General features: G+C 37.7%; 3 protein-coding genes across 13 annotated transcripts in view; 2 read left to right on the forward strand and 1 right to left on the reverse strand.

Moving 5' to 3' along the window:
• LOC118736991 (mucin-5AC) overlaps positions 1 to 15,438 on the forward strand; it is a 51,140-nt gene that overhangs the window by 13,508 nt on the left and 22,194 nt on the right. The window lies entirely within an intron of this gene.
• On the reverse strand, positions 15 to 2,335 carry LOC118736987 (membrane metallo-endopeptidase-like 1). The gene has a single exon (XM_036467187.1). The coding sequence runs from the start codon at positions 2,193 to 2,195 to the stop codon at positions 87 to 89; it is 2,109 nt and encodes a 702-aa protein (XP_036323080.1). The 5' UTR covers positions 2,196 to 2,335; the 3' UTR covers positions 15 to 86.
• LOC118736986 (neprilysin-1-like) lies at positions 7,757 to 10,616 on the forward strand. 2 transcript variants are annotated; one of them, XM_036467186.1, is made up of 2 exons: positions 7,758 to 8,233; positions 8,337 to 10,616. In XM_036467186.1, exon 2 carries the CDS (start codon positions 8,458 to 8,460, stop codon positions 10,450 to 10,452), a length of 1,995 nt encoding a protein of 664 aa, XP_036323079.1. In that variant the 5' UTR covers positions 7,758 to 8,233; positions 8,337 to 8,457; the 3' UTR covers positions 10,453 to 10,616. The 2 variants fall into 2 exon arrangements, with proteins under 2 accessions (XP_036323078.1, XP_036323079.1); XM_036467185.1 differs by having other exon boundaries at positions 7,757 to 10,616.

Consider the following 15,438-nt stretch of genomic DNA (forward strand, 5'->3'; position numbering starts at 1 on the left):
AAAAAAATTAAAACAAATTTACAGTCTATTTTAGTTTTAAAAACTTTTTACACCACATACTAGGTATGCGTTTTTTTTTTGTTTAACTAATAAATTTGGCATTTATGCTTTGGATTCATTGGTGCATCATCCGCGCAACTAAATGCAGCTGCGAACTCCTTTGAATTCGAAAGTGGTCCGATTACCCTGAACTCTCCCGGCACATGCTGATCTGTAGATGTTTGCAGATTCTTCACCTCAGGATGCGCATCATTGCACCAAATTTGTGCAAAGCTAATAAAGAACAATTGCTTGAAGTCGTAGGGAAAGTCAGGCAGCTTCTCGTTCATCTTTTCATTATGCGCACGTTTTGCATCCTCATACCAACGCAGATAGGCTTGATACGCCAGCCGCATGCCACCATTGTCGGCGATATTTTCCGACTGTGAAACACTTTTGGGCAGAAAGCGTCCGCCATACTGATACTTGCTGTATTGATTGCTGAAGCACTCAGTACGATTAAGAAAGATTTCCGTTGACTTCGCGTCCCACCAGTCACGACTGTTGCCATCCTTGTCGAAACGGCGTCCGGTGTCGTCGAAGGCGTGTATGAGTTCGTGACCGACAAGGGCACCCAAAGTGCCAAATTTTACTGCTGTCGGATAGATTTCACTCCATAGCAAGTAGGGCTGCAGTATCGATACCGGCACCTTGATTACATTCTCAATGAGTATGTTGGCCGGTGTGTAGGACAGTATTTCACCAGCTTCGATTGGCTTGGGTTTCTCATGCAATTTGGCGTACGATCGCTTTGTGTCCAACTCCAATATAGCGAGCACATTTGCCAGATAGTCATTGTTGTTGGTCACCAGCGGGCCAAACTCTTCGGTGAAATTGTGATCTGCGTATGAGTTGATTTCCATTCTAAGTGCCTCCAACTTCTCAAGCGCATATTGACGCGTGGGCTCGGCTATCCAATCCAGCTTGCCTGAAGTTAGCGTGCTTTTGAAGCTCTCCTTAAGCTCTTTCCACATATACTCGACATCGAGCTCAGTTTTTCTTGTGCTATATCTGCGATACACCATGTTATCCACATTTTTGGCGAAATATGACTTTGTCTTTTCGATGCAGGTTTTCCTCTGACTGCGCGGCGACTTATCAATGTCCAGCATATAATCGGAGATTAATGTGTAGAAAATGTAATTGGCCACCACTTCCTTTGGTGTCTCTGGCATGATTTTCTTCAAATTTCGCTGATATACATCGGCATACTCATACAATGGATCGGTGATTAATTCACCTAATGTTATGTTCACTAACTTCTTAATGTCTATAACCGGAGCGTATTTGGCTTGCATCAGTTCGACAGTTGTTAGCTTTGACAAGTCGTCGAGGCTCTGGCCCAGTGTATCATCAATCAAGCCCTGCGCCAATTTCACTTCAAAATCAACAATATCATTTGCTGTCTTGGTGGCCAGCTGAGCATCCATTCCTAAAAATTTCACAAGCTCCTTGCGTATCTTCCGCTTGTAGCTATCCCTATAGACAGCAGTCGAATCATCTAAGTACATCGCGCGACTCTCTAATGGCAAATCGGCTTGACCAATGTAAACTCGATTTATGCTGTTGTCTTTAAAATCGGCCATTATGTCCATGCCAATTATTATATCCTTGCCATACTTGTGCGCAATTTTCGCAATTGTTGTCACCCAATCGAACTTCTCCGCATTCCATTTGGCGCCGCTGAGCGCAGGCATTTCACCAAATTCAGCAATTATATCACTTAGTTTTTGCTTATATTTATCCTTCAGCTTGACCAAATTAACGCATGAAACGAAAAAGTTCTGTACTTTATTGTCGATGGCTGTGTAGTTGAATTCCGTATCGTTGGTTAGTAGCTTCTCCACCTTGCGATCGAGCAGTTGGCTCAGCTCCTCAAAAAGACCGGTGGTCAGATGTTCGATTGTAGTGGCCGGATTTAGACGTGTCCATTTTCCGCATGCGAATTTGTAAAAATTATTGCAAGGTTCAACGTCTCGATCCATGAGATTAACGATCGAAGCCGTCTTGCAGCGTCGCATTGTTGCAATGGTCGATGCTGTTAGCTGTTCGGGTATATGTGTAAGACGACTTGGATCCACTTTTGCGGCTAAAGTGTCTGTGAAAGCTATGAGCATACAACTTAGATAAAACGAATATTTTATTAACGAATTCATATTGGCGCCGCCACGGTCGAGAAAAAGTTTAACAAACGCGTTGTTGAATACTCGAAAGCCGAATCGCAACTGTTTGGCTCAAGTCAGAATCAAGCAAATGTTTTTGAGATCAGCGGAGCTATCCCAGTTTTTTTGTCTTTTCTTCTCCGGACATACATATGAGTGAGTGCTCTTACAAGCGTTGTATGTGCATACGAACATAAAGTACACATCTGTGTTGTGACGTGACTAACATGGGGCTCCCGGGTTATCGTATCGGCATTGTAGGAATGAATGAAGTCAAGCCAGCGGGCATTGTAATGCCCATACGGATGCTTGTGTGTATAATTTATGTGAATAGGTACCCTGCAGGAAATTTATCTAACTATAAGTTAACTTAAAGTTGATTAGGAAGGAGCTAAAACTCACTATTATCTGTATATTTTCTTTGACGAAAGCTAACTATATTTCTATGGCGATGGCCGCGAAATGGTCAAGGGTGGTTACCTCTGCATTTGATGTAACCAACTAGTTTTGGGCATAAAATATCAATGGGAAAAAACAAAATATTTTTTTATAAAATTTTTTTTTGCTTTATTTATTTTATTATATTTCATATTTGCTTACATATTCTGCTGTAGGTGGTCCCATATTCGAACTCCGTCAGACATAAAATGATAACATGGAATTTCGATCTTTCTTTTATTTGTCCTCAATTTAAAAAAGTATTTGCGAAGTGTAGGATGTTTAAATAGAAACACGTTCAAAGAAAAAAATCTCCTGCATTACCTGTCAACTAGTTTCAAGTTAGCTTTTTGTGGCTAACTACAAATTATATATTTTATAGAAATCCCGCAAAAAAGCTATTTACAAGTGGGTTATTTTTTATCAACTGATAATTTTTTTCTGCAGGGTATGTGTACATACAAACATACATACGCATTTGCAAATGCTAAGTACATTTGCGCTTGGCCACTTACTAATACTGCAAAATATTGTATTTTGATGAATAATAATTAGTAAAAGCGAAATGTTGTTGATACGACTCTAATGGCTGATTTCATTTTTTCTTTTTTTCGCACAAACACTGCAATAATCAGTAAAGCTACACTAGACAAAAAAAAAAAAAAACAAAAAGTACATCGCCTTTGGATAAATCAATTAAAATGCGACTTGAGTGCTCACTAAAAAGTTGTTGGAAATAAAAATAGCCTTTGTTCATAAAAAATAAAAAAAACGTCAACTATAATCCGAATTCGGCTTACAATATGTTAACGATAACAAAACAATTACGTCATTTTGACATATGCACATCTTTTCATATTCTTACGGCTGCACAATTTTGGCCGAGCCCAAGAAAGCACGCCAGCTTCTTCTATTTCAGGTAATGACAATTGCAGCCAGGTCAAGCCAAATCCTTCTCCTACTAGTTTCTCCGCCGTCGCAGAGAAGGCATTCCTCTTCCTCTCAATTCTCACCGGTTTGCATACTTTCAGGACTGGAGCGCTTGTGTCTATTTGTGCGACATGTACTTGCATGTATGTACAAGTATACTATCACCGGTACACGTCCGCACACGCACATCGGCCATAGAACCTTTCTCTAAGGGCTGCCTTATCAGATCAGCACGGATATGACGAGAGACTTGTAATATTTTTTTTTTTCGTTCGTAGGGAGACTCAATTCGCTTATCAGCAACTGTGGGCAAGATTATTCGTTGGAATTTAAAGAGCAGTGTTACTGTTGAAATTTTTCAAAAACTCGCAAAAAAATTTGGCCCTCTGAAAAATGGAGGGAAATTCTGTTTATTGAAAAGAGCAAAAATATGACTTACCAAATCGGGGATGCTCTACCTTCTGGTGGTATTACCAACTGTCGTTTACGACTGGAAGTGAGTTAAACAGACCATTAAAGTCTATCTTCAAAATATTTCTGAAAAATATCAAAATCAATTTTTTTTTTATACATAAAAATAGTTTTGGACAAGTAATTTTTAAGCAAAAAACAAAACCGACTTAAACTCTCAAATAAAAATTTAAAAGTACCGTTAATTCCTTCATGATCTAATGATCTGATCTAAACCAAATTAGTAGGACACGACCTGTGAGGTACCACCTTTCCACTAAAAAAAATTAATTATAGAATTAAAAAAAAAATTCCGACGAATTGATAACTAACTACATTCAAATTGTAACTTTTATTTTTATTAATGGCTGAAAAATGAAATGTGAAATTACCGAGTATTTTGTGCTAACCATTGCGGTTTATGATTTATTCACATGTGTATACACTTAAACTTGTCTTTAGTAGCCATAAATGTAAGTAAGTAAGTAAGTACTTAAGAAAGTAATAAAATACGCAGATATTAGGTATTCACTTGCAATTTTAATGAGTTACAATGTAATTTGTTTATACATGCTTTGTATGCCTACAGTAATTATAATTCTATATGTATGTATGTACTACGTAGTACGTCTAAGCCACTCAACTTTCTGAAAACCAGTTTATATCATACTCAGCCATAGCAATTAAATATTTAAGTAAATGAAAGCGTTTACGACAGCGTAACAAGTTTACTTAAAAAGGATAAGTATGCATAAAAAATGTTTAATAAGCCGTGTTTAAGATACGAAAATTTATATTAAAATTAAAATAAATAAATAAAAGTGAGTAGAACTGCGTAGCTGTTTACAAAATTTAAAGCGATATGTTTGTATATACATACACACATATGTAAGAGTATATATGTATGTATGTACGTACATTAGAGTGATTGACTCCGTTTTTCCAAACCGGTTGGCACCGCGTTTTTTTTTTTTGATATCTATAGGCGGTTATTTTGAAATCTTGGTTTTTTGAATATCGAATAAACGGTATTTTTTTATAGAACAAACCGGTTTTTTTCATTTCATACAAATCTTGGCCACTCAATAAAAGTATCGAGTTTTTAGACGTTTTCAAGCCTTTTTCCAATTTAAGGGAAAACCCTAAATCGTTTTAAAATCATATCGTAGGTTATTTGGGGATGAACAGTTTGTCATATTTAATTCCATTAAATAAATGTTTGGCGCTTAAACGTTTTCTACGTGTTCGGCCGAGCTTCTCCTCCAATTCGTGTTCTTCTTCTTGATGTGACGCAAATCCGAAAAAGGTTAGAACAATTTGGCTGCATTTCTTTATTCATTCTGAATGTTTGGAAGAAACTTTTTTGTTTATTTATTCTTTAGAACGTTCCTGATGATATGTTGACGTATATTTCAAACGCATTCTGTTTATATATTTATTGAGATATCTAAACGAAATTTGGAATGTAGGTTTCCATTAATCCAAGGACTGTAACCACGCCCACTTCCCATATAACGGTAATTTCCAGAAATACGAAAACTGCGATATTTTAGTAACTACTGAAGATAATTCACTCAAAATTAATATTTACAATAAATAAAATAAGAATATTATAAATTTTTCCATAATGGGCGTAGCCACGCCCACTTATGGTTACATGTGTATATCTTGGCAACCGCTTCCAAACTTGGCACAGCTGTTGGCCTTGGTACAGCATACCAAATGGCCGAAAATTTTTAAAATCGGACAATACCCACGCCCACATCCCATATAACGGTAATTTAGAGAAATACAAAATCTTCGATAAATCAGTAAATATTAAAGCTAACTCATTCAAAATTGGTGTTCGCAACAATTCTTTACCAAGAAATACGTTTATGGTTAAATTTTGGAAAATGGGCGTGGCACCGCCCACTTATCGGTAACCCTTCTACCAATTTGTACCAACTCGGTATTTTTATTGTGCTTGCCACATATAAGCAAAGCACTGAAAATTATTGAAATCGGACTAAAATTACGGCCGCTTTTCATACAACGGTAAATTTCAGAAATGCTTGAAACTGCAATATTTCGAAATTTAAGGACGCTAATTTACTCAAAATTGATACACCCCGTCTTACCTTCTGGCGGTAGGTTTCGGAAAGGTGAAAAAAACATATATTTAATACTTGCGCCGGGTATTTAATGTTCGTCTCCGCCCGAACTTAGACCATCTTACTTGTTTACTACTATTTATTTTGCTTTGCTCTTTTTTAAATAAAAACTATCTTTAAGAGCGTGTCAGGCGTGGCTTCGAAAAGGCTGTCAAATTGAGCAATTTCGAAAAAGGTTTTTTATTTCCGAAAGGCGGATTGTTCACACAGCGAATGAATTTCTGGCAATCTTTCCCGATACTAACTAAAATGCAACCGTGAGCCGCTTTGCCGGTTGTTCGTTATTTCCCTTCGATATATAAACATCATAATTTTCAGTTCGAAGATTAATAATTAGTAAAAATCGTTTCTGTCTTCTATTTTTCATAATATTTCTCACAAACTCCGGATCAGTGTCACACGGTAACACCACTTTCAGCAAAACTAAGAATTAATAGCGCAACACGAGCAAGTTGAAATATATTTTCAAAATCGGTTTTCGCTCTTTCAATTGCAGTCACTTCTTGCAACCTTTCTGGAACTGATTTCCGAAATAATATTTCTCTTTCTCAATTTGACAGCGAAATACGTGGAAAAATTGGAAATATTGCCACGTCTGACACGCTCTTTGTTGCAAATATTTTTATTTTAATAGTTTGTCATGACTTCGTACTAACAATTTCACTGTAAGCAAACTATATAAAATAATACCGTTCTATAAGGGTTTTTCTTACTTTCAAAATCGGGAACCAGTATTTTAAGTTGCAATTTTTCGAATAACTCGAAAACCGGGCCTGGAAAAAAGGCAAATATTCGAACACCCTAACGCACATACATACACAAATACGTCAATAGATGCGTCGTCGAAGCTTTCATTATCGCTATTAATGAACTGTTATCAATAGACTGCGGATTTTTATGCAGTATATGGAGCCTAAAAATATGTACCTCTATCAACTATAAACAAAATGTATACAAATTTATACACTTTCCTTATAGTTATGTGGGTCTTAAAGATCAGAAAGATGTACTATAATAGGTTGGCACGTGGCCGAATTTCAAACCGCGCCTACGGTGAGGTCAATTAACACAGTTTTATTTTTTTAATTATTTAATTAGTCTATAAACCAATATTCTTGCAAATTTGTAGATGAATGGCTTTGTTAATGCTAATACAATGTTTACATTACAAAGTAGTGTGAAGAAGATTCAAAAAAGCTTGTTTATTCTTTATTAGAAAACGAGACCAATGTTCATATTTAATTTTTGAATTTGCTATCGACATGCGGAATATCGAGTCTTTTTACCCCGATATTAATGGATACCCGATATTTTTGCAGTGATACTTTAAATACCATATCGATACTTTCGGTTTGGTATCGTGTCCCTAATGGTTACTAGTAACCAAACCGCTTTCGTTTTTTTTTTTTTGAAATCGTTATTTTTCGAATACCAAAAAATACGGATTTTAAGAAACGAATAAAGCGGGGTTTCACGTAGTTTATTTACATATGTATATATATACATACATATATCTATCGTCGCTAGTCCAAAAACTCCATAAAGAAGCAAATAAAAATAGATTTTCTTCAAAACTGTTGAATGATGTCGGAACTGATTTTCCTATTATTTACTAATAACTTTGTTCTGTATCTGTTCATACGGGGTATTGCACCCCAATCGACGCTACAACATACATACATACATAGGTTATACTAATACAGATTGTAAACATAATATTTACATACTGTAACCGCATTTTTTGCTGTGTACCACACAAAGACTGTCTAACATTCGAACTCAATTCATTGATGAGAAACTTATTATCAGTGCCTTTAACTGCTTCTGATCTCAGCTGAGCTGCTCTCTTACTGGTTGGCACTCCTCTCTGCCACACTTGCACTGATGGCTGCTCCGAAGCGATAACATTCTGAACTTTTCGTAAAGCACGACTAGTTTTATAGTTTATTTAATCCAATAGCCACAACTGGCTGCCCTCTTTTCCGCTCAGTATTTGATGTGGCAGTAAGAGTTTTCATGTCGAGCGTGCCACATGACTCAGCTAACAAAGTAAACGATCAGGTAAACGATCGATATTTTTTTGCATTTAATCATCGAATAAAAAAAAAACGCACAAGGAAGGGGAAATGATTTGTATAAACACCGTAAGAAATTTTTCATTTAGGCTACTTTGCCTACATTTACTGTTATGCGTGCACGACTCACAACCGGCTTCAGTGCCGCAAGTGCAATTGTACGAGCAAAAAATATCGCAGAGTAACGACACCGTCTATGTGCGTGACGTAATGCGGCAGGCAAAAGCGGCGGAAATGCGCAACTACATGCAGCCCGAAGTGGACGCTTGTGACGACTTCTTTCAGTACGCTTGCGGTAATTGGGCAAAAATCAATCCGACAGATGCGCGCAATGTGTTGGAGACAAACTTTTTTGCCTTGCTAGTCAGCACCTACAATCAAAAACAGCTGAAAGTATTGACGGAGGCGGCACACGCTGACGACGATGCCGTTACAGTGCAGCTGAAGACTTTCTTCGACGCTTGCCGGCAGTTGGATGACAAGCAAAGGGAACGCTACAAGCTGAAGTTGTGGGAGGTGGCCGAGGAATTTGGGCAAATGCCAGCGCTCATGCCGGAAGGTACATGGGAAGCCGGCGAATTCGATTGGTTGGCGACCATCGCGCGAATACAACACAAATATGGACTGGACATAATACTGCAGCTGGGAATGCGAGAGGACTTTGTCAATAAAACAGTGAGTAAACTTTTCATTGGTCAGCCAACGTTGGCGCTGCAAAGCAGAGCGATGTATAAAAGTCAGGCAACCAAGTGGCATCGCGACAAGTATCAGGAGGAGATAGAGCAATCGCTGCAAAAGTATTTGGGCATCAAAGAAGAAGTAGCCAAAAAGACTGCGCGCGAGATACTTTACTTTGAATCACGCTTGGCCGATGGCATAATGGATAGAAGATTGGGTAAAACACTGCGATCCATGGCTGTGCTGCGGACCATCGATGAAATGCTAGCGGCGTACGAGGGCGCCATAGATGTGCGTGCGTACATGAATATCAGCTTGGGAGAGGCGCTCAGCGATACATTCTACGAATATCATGTGGAGTACCAAAGGAATTTGGTGCAAATGCTTAAGGAGATACCCAAAGAGCAAGTAGCTAATTATGTCATTTATCAATTACTTAAGACTTTCTTTTTCGATTATGAGGCAACGAATAGCGCGAAGGAGAAACTATGCTTGGACAAGACGAAACTCTATTTCGCCAAAGTGCTGGATAACATCATCTACCGCAAGTATAATAGCGGCAGCACAGTAGTGGATATAAATCTCATTTGGCTAAAAATAAGAGAGATTTTCCAAGAAGAACTGGAATCGGATAGCTTAAAGTGGATATCGGCAATGACACGCAAAGTGGCGCTAGAGAAGTTAGCCGCCATGCGTTTAGAAATCAACTCATACGAAACATCTAAATTCGCTGAAGAATTCAAGGAACTAGCGCTCAGCCACACTGACTACATTGAAAATATAAAACAAGTACTGATACATAAAACCAAGCAAGGCTTGGCCAATCTGCGCCAGGTACCGAAACCAATGGAAATGCCGGTGGCGCTATCGATCTCTCCCGCCTACATTGGCAAAGAGAATTTAATAAAGATTCCGGTTATGTTGTTGCAACCCAACTTCCTTTGGTCTGATCATTATCCGCACGCGCTTAAATTTGCCACACTGGGCTACTTGGTGGCGCACGAATTGATTCACGGTTTCGACGATATGGGGCGCAATTTCGATGCCAACGGCACTGAGCAATCCTGGTGGGACAACAATTCCACCGAAGCTTTTAATGAGCGAAAAAAATGTTTCAAACGACAATATTCACTGTATCGCTACAACGGCAAATATCTGCCACCAAGCGAGCTGCAGGCCGAAAATATCGCCGATAATGGTGGCATACAGCTCGCCTACAGCGCATATCAGAAATGGCTTGCAAGTCTAAACGACACCGCTTTGGTCGGGCGCAAACAGCTGCTGGCGTTGGAGACATTGCCAAATTTGAACTTCACAAATCATCAGCTATTTTTTCTTGCTTTCGCGCAATATTGGTGCAATGATGTGGATGAGCGTTATAGGGACAAAGTTTCATTGATAAGTATACATGCGCCAGCAAAGTATCGCGTGATTGGCTCTTTGGCGAATTTCCAAAGTTTCGCTGAAAAGTTTCAATGCGCCAGCGGCACCAACATGAATCCAAAGCGGAAGTGCAAAATTTATTGAGAATAAATCTACTTTTCGTTGTACTTAAATGCATTGGTGTATAGCAATACAGACATTTATATGTATGTACCTTAGTTGTAGTATTAGTTTTTAAGCATTTCAAATGTCACAGCAAATGCAGGTAAGGGAATTGCTAAATAAATAAAAAGGAATTTAATATTTACTATGATGTTTTTTCCCCTTTCAATGTGACAAGTTGCAGACAAATCGCAGTCGTTTGTATGTTATTCTAAGATTCTAGCTGTGACAAAGTGGCAAAGCTGTGAATGCATCGGAAAAAAACACTCATTGCCCCTAGGGGGATTGCAATGTCTATCGTTTGCAAATGAAGCGCTTGCTTTTGCTGGCTGAAAGCAATATCGATCGCTATGTTGAGGGAAATTGAAACAATTGTGAGCGGCAGCAAACAAAATGCAGAAAAACTTTCGTCAAGTAAAAGAAATTCATTTTCTGGAAATTTGAGCGAATTTTGAGCAAACAATTTCAAATGCTTCTCAGCCAGAATGGAGTTGGCAATTCTCTAGCTTTTAAAATTAAATTATTGCAAACTTTCTGTTTAAACTTATTTCGCTTTGTAATTTAGAGAGTAGCGTTGAGTGAACTCTACCTAAGAATAGTTTTTTTTTGTGTATTTGTCTAAATTTAAAGTCATACAGCAGCTATATAGCTTGGGAGTTATTTCGTTCATTTATCAAGAATTAGTTGAAAACTCGTTTGAGGTGAATTGTATGATGATGTAGGTGAAAAAAGAAATTTACATCGGATTAAAAAAAAATGTCAAACTATTTAAAATTATGAGATTCTCAACTATAATACCACTTAATCCTCGAAATTATCGAATATTAAATATTAAACATTTTAAGCGTTTTTTTCCGGTGGCCAGCAATTCAAATTTTTTCCTCTTTCTTTGCTCTACGGAAAATGCATGTCTCTTCCCTCTTCTCCTCCCTAAACCGATATCACATAGCTCATTTTAAACCCGATGTCAGTGTGGCCCTGTAGGCAGCATATTTTTTCTCTACATTGCAGTGGTATTTCTGTTCGCACCAGTAAATAGTTGCTTCGTTCGGTACGTAAAGCTGGGGAAATGTGGTTTCACTGCTTGCATTTTTCGTTTGGGGGAAAAGTGCTCTCAGAACACATGTGTCTTTGTCTGCAGCTTTTCGGCGTTGGACTTTCCTTGTGTTGCTGGGACCCCAGCTAAGTCGATCAAGTTCAATCCGTTATCGGAAGTCTTCCCTCAGTAAGTGCAGCGTTTGGCTTTAATGAAAATGGTGGCAACAAGCTCGTTTACCCGGTTGAACGGCAGTACCTGACGACAGAATTTCTCTCTCGCCACAAATCAGACACCACAAACCAGTTCTCGAATCGTAACATCCGTTCACGGATCGAAAACCCTACGAAAGAAAAGTATGTGATTTCTCTAAAGCGATAATTATCCGTAATCACTGTTGCAGATGTCGGCAACCAATATTTCCATTTGTTTCGCATTTCACTAATCTATCTGTGCTGTTACGAATGTCATATATTTCACATACGCGAATGCGAATTTTCGGAATACGAATGTGTGAATGCGACTGCGAATTGCGAATGTTTAGGAATAGCATAAAAAGGCTATAATCAACTTAAGAAGTCACTGTTTTTATAAATTACAAATTGTATAAATTACAATTGGAATATAAAAAATTATTACAACATTGAACCAGTGTTACACCTACATACATACATACATACGTATACGGTGTTTCAATCTAATAGCACTGTACGGACGCTAAAATGACACACAAGAAAACGCCGAGACACGTAAACTAAATTTAGAGTTGTAGATTACGGAACTGTGTACCGTTTATATATATCAAGTAATTTTCCCAAAATATTTTTATTTTAAGCTCGCATTGCAAATAAAAAAAAAATCTAACTTTAACATAGAACTCATACGCCATGTACGAGTATGTACGGCTACGGCTATGTACGATTTGACGTACATAGATATGAGTAGCATTATTTCCTGCTCCCATTTCATACAAAAAATTATTGCACATTTTCATTTGACAATTCAAAAGTTGTTTATTTTTCCATCGGTTTTCATCATTTGTAGTTACAAGTTTTTTTGGTAGGGTTTTCATTGAGAGAGGCTCGTTTTCTTTGAGATAGGCCTCCAATTGAGCTTTTATTTCACATTTTTTAATGTCCTTCTAGGTTGCTTGCAAGACTTTTAGCAGAACTTGTTGAATATTCGCATTCGCAAAACATTCGTATTATATGATGCGAAATATTCGTAACATCCGTAGTATCTATACTCACATATGCAAACCAAATTATCAGAAAACTGCAGTATTCGCAACCACGATGGAACTGATGATGCATTGTTTTTTTTTACATAAGTACACACGAATACGTATGCAATTAAGTTTTATGTAGAAACATTTCTGCCACTCCGATTGCTGTTGTTGCTCTCTTTAAAGGTTGTTCTCCACTTGGTCAATGAGGAACAGAGTTTGGATGAAATGAAAATGCTATGTTTATGTAACAAATATGCAAACATTTGAGATACCATGCACTGGGGAGGCACGGCGATGCACCGCGAGGCAGTAGTAACGGCATACATACAGACATATCCACTAAAATGCAGACAAAGAGATGAGACTAATTGCTGCTTTACTGTACTATCATTTCAAAGCGATCCAACTGGAATACAGCTTGGTACCACCAAGCGGGCAAGTCGCCTATGCCACTTTGAAATCATGTAATATGAAGAAATACTTTGGAGAAAATCGTTTTGAAAGGGATACCGATGCGGATTGTATCAGCAATTAAATGGTTACATTTTTTAAATGCAAATATCAGAAAACTGTGACAAACATTATACCTAAATACGTACGAATACTAACACGGATACAAAAAATCGTCGAGATCTTAAAAACAAACTAAAAAGACGGCCTTGTTATAATAGTTTCTACATATGAATTGTTTTCGACGAAATGTCCGACTAACGGCATCAGTATAAACAATTACTTAAAAGGGCATTTTTTAAGTAAATTTTTTACCTCAAGGCGTTCGAGCATTGGAGCTTTAGAATGAATTAGTCTTTGTCTATTTAGCCAAGATCGAACAGTCACTGTTCCAAAGTCTCGCCGCCCACAACAGAGAGTCAACATTAGAGAACATATTTTCGGTGCATACGAAATCGTAGTAATATCCTTATTATTATTCATTACCGACTTAGTAATTTTGGCACTCGAAGTGGACCAACTGGTATTACAAAATGGTTTCGGTCTTGAAATTTGTTGAATAGCCCGCTTGCTTCCTACAAGACCCTTTCTTTTAAAGCAATTGTCTATTGATTCATTGAAACACGTCTGTACATATACATACATATAACTGTGTTCACAGATGTATATAAATGCATATACATATATATGTACATATGTATGTATCTGTGTACCCTTTTTTGTTGTTCCCTTGTATGTAAGCATATTTTACGCCTTGTTTACCAAGTAGTGCATGTCCTGGTGCGCATCAGGCGAGGTCAAGGCTTTTTTTTGTATGCTTTTTTGGGCATACATTTATACATTAATTTACAGCCCACTCATTTCCTTTTGCTTTATCACTTGTATGTGTAAATGTGTGTGTATGTGTGTACGTGTGCTTTTTATTACATTCACCGTCTAGCAAGTGACAAACGGAAGTTATACTAAAAAGCGCAAAATGGAAGACATTTAAGCTATGGTAGTAGAATAGAAACCTAAAAATGAACGCAAGGACGTTGATTTCAGGTTATCATGGTATGAGGAAAATTTAATAACGTTAATTTAAGCAAGCATTGTAAGCTTATTTAAAACAATTCAATGCTAATGCATATGTCGCAGCTATATGTATGTATGTATGTACCAGCGGTGTTGCGAAAATTTGCATCGCATTTGTTATGCGAATGATTCGCATCATTTTATACATTCGCATCGACATTCGGATTCGCAACAAATGATACGAACATTTTGCGAATGCGAATATGTACATGTGGCGTAACGCACATACATAAACAAATAGGTTATACTATGTTCACATTGCAGCATAAATTACTTTGTTTCGATCGAATAGCTTCACATGACGTTCAGACTTGCTTTCATGATTTCTATATACATTTCATTAGCATGTGTACGTACGTACGTATATTGGACTACTGTCACCTCATGGCTATGCATGCTTTGAAACGCACAAATTTATATGTCAGCTTCATGATTTACTTTTTAGTGCCAGTTTCGTAGCTTTCCTTACAGCCATGCCTAAACAAAAGCGTCAGCGTTGGCTGGCTGCCAAAAATGTTTCATGCTCATAAAATTTGTATGAAGCATACCGAAATAACGCGGCGTCAACGCTTAACGGTTAGAAAATTTTTGCCGATTTTGACAGGGCGTTTGGAAGTGATTTTGGCTGCAGAAAATGGCGAGACTGTCATTTTCGTATTTTACACAAACAAACCTATGCTTATTATTGGTGTTATTTCTTCATTTGACGTAGCGTTGCCGCTTTTTTTTTAGATATGGCCCCACGTCATCGTCCTCTACGAAGTTGATGCTACAGAACTGAGATTTTTTTTTTTCGTCAGCACAATTAGATCCGAATCGCAGTTTCCCGCAATATTACATCTCTACCTTTAAAACACCACTGTGATCTGGAAGACTTAATATAAATTAAATAGAGAGTTCCTTGCAAAATACCCCTCAAGCTTGTATTATTTTCGCATTTCTTTTGCTTTTGCAAAGACAAATACGAAGGCGTATATGAACATAAGTACGCATATGAAGACGAAGGCGAGGTGGAATTCGAACACGTAGCCCAACCGAAGGCGAACAGGAAGATGAGTTTGGAGCCAAATACGTATACGAAGACGAAGACGCATACGAACACGAACACAAACACGAGGACGTATATAACGATTAATTGGCATACGAAAACGAACTTTGAGACAAACAAGAATATGACGAC

This window comes from Rhagoletis pomonella, unplaced genomic scaffold (genome assembly GCF_013731165.1).
Source record: "Rhagoletis pomonella isolate Grant_MI unplaced genomic scaffold, Rhpom_1.0 Rhpom_scaffold_00004, whole genome shotgun sequence".
NCBI classification, from domain to species: domain Eukaryota; kingdom Metazoa; phylum Arthropoda; class Insecta; order Diptera; family Tephritidae; genus Rhagoletis; species Rhagoletis pomonella.

What these genes read in the sequence shown, in the direction of transcription:
- LOC118736986 (XM_036467185.1), top strand. Translation starts at nt 8,299, where the DNA reads ATGATTTGTATAAACACCGTAAGAAATTTTTCATTTAGGCTACTTTGC.
- LOC118736987 (XM_036467187.1), bottom strand. Translation starts at nt 2,195, where the DNA reads ATGAATTCGTTAATAAAATATTCGTTTTATCTAAGTTGTATGCTCATA.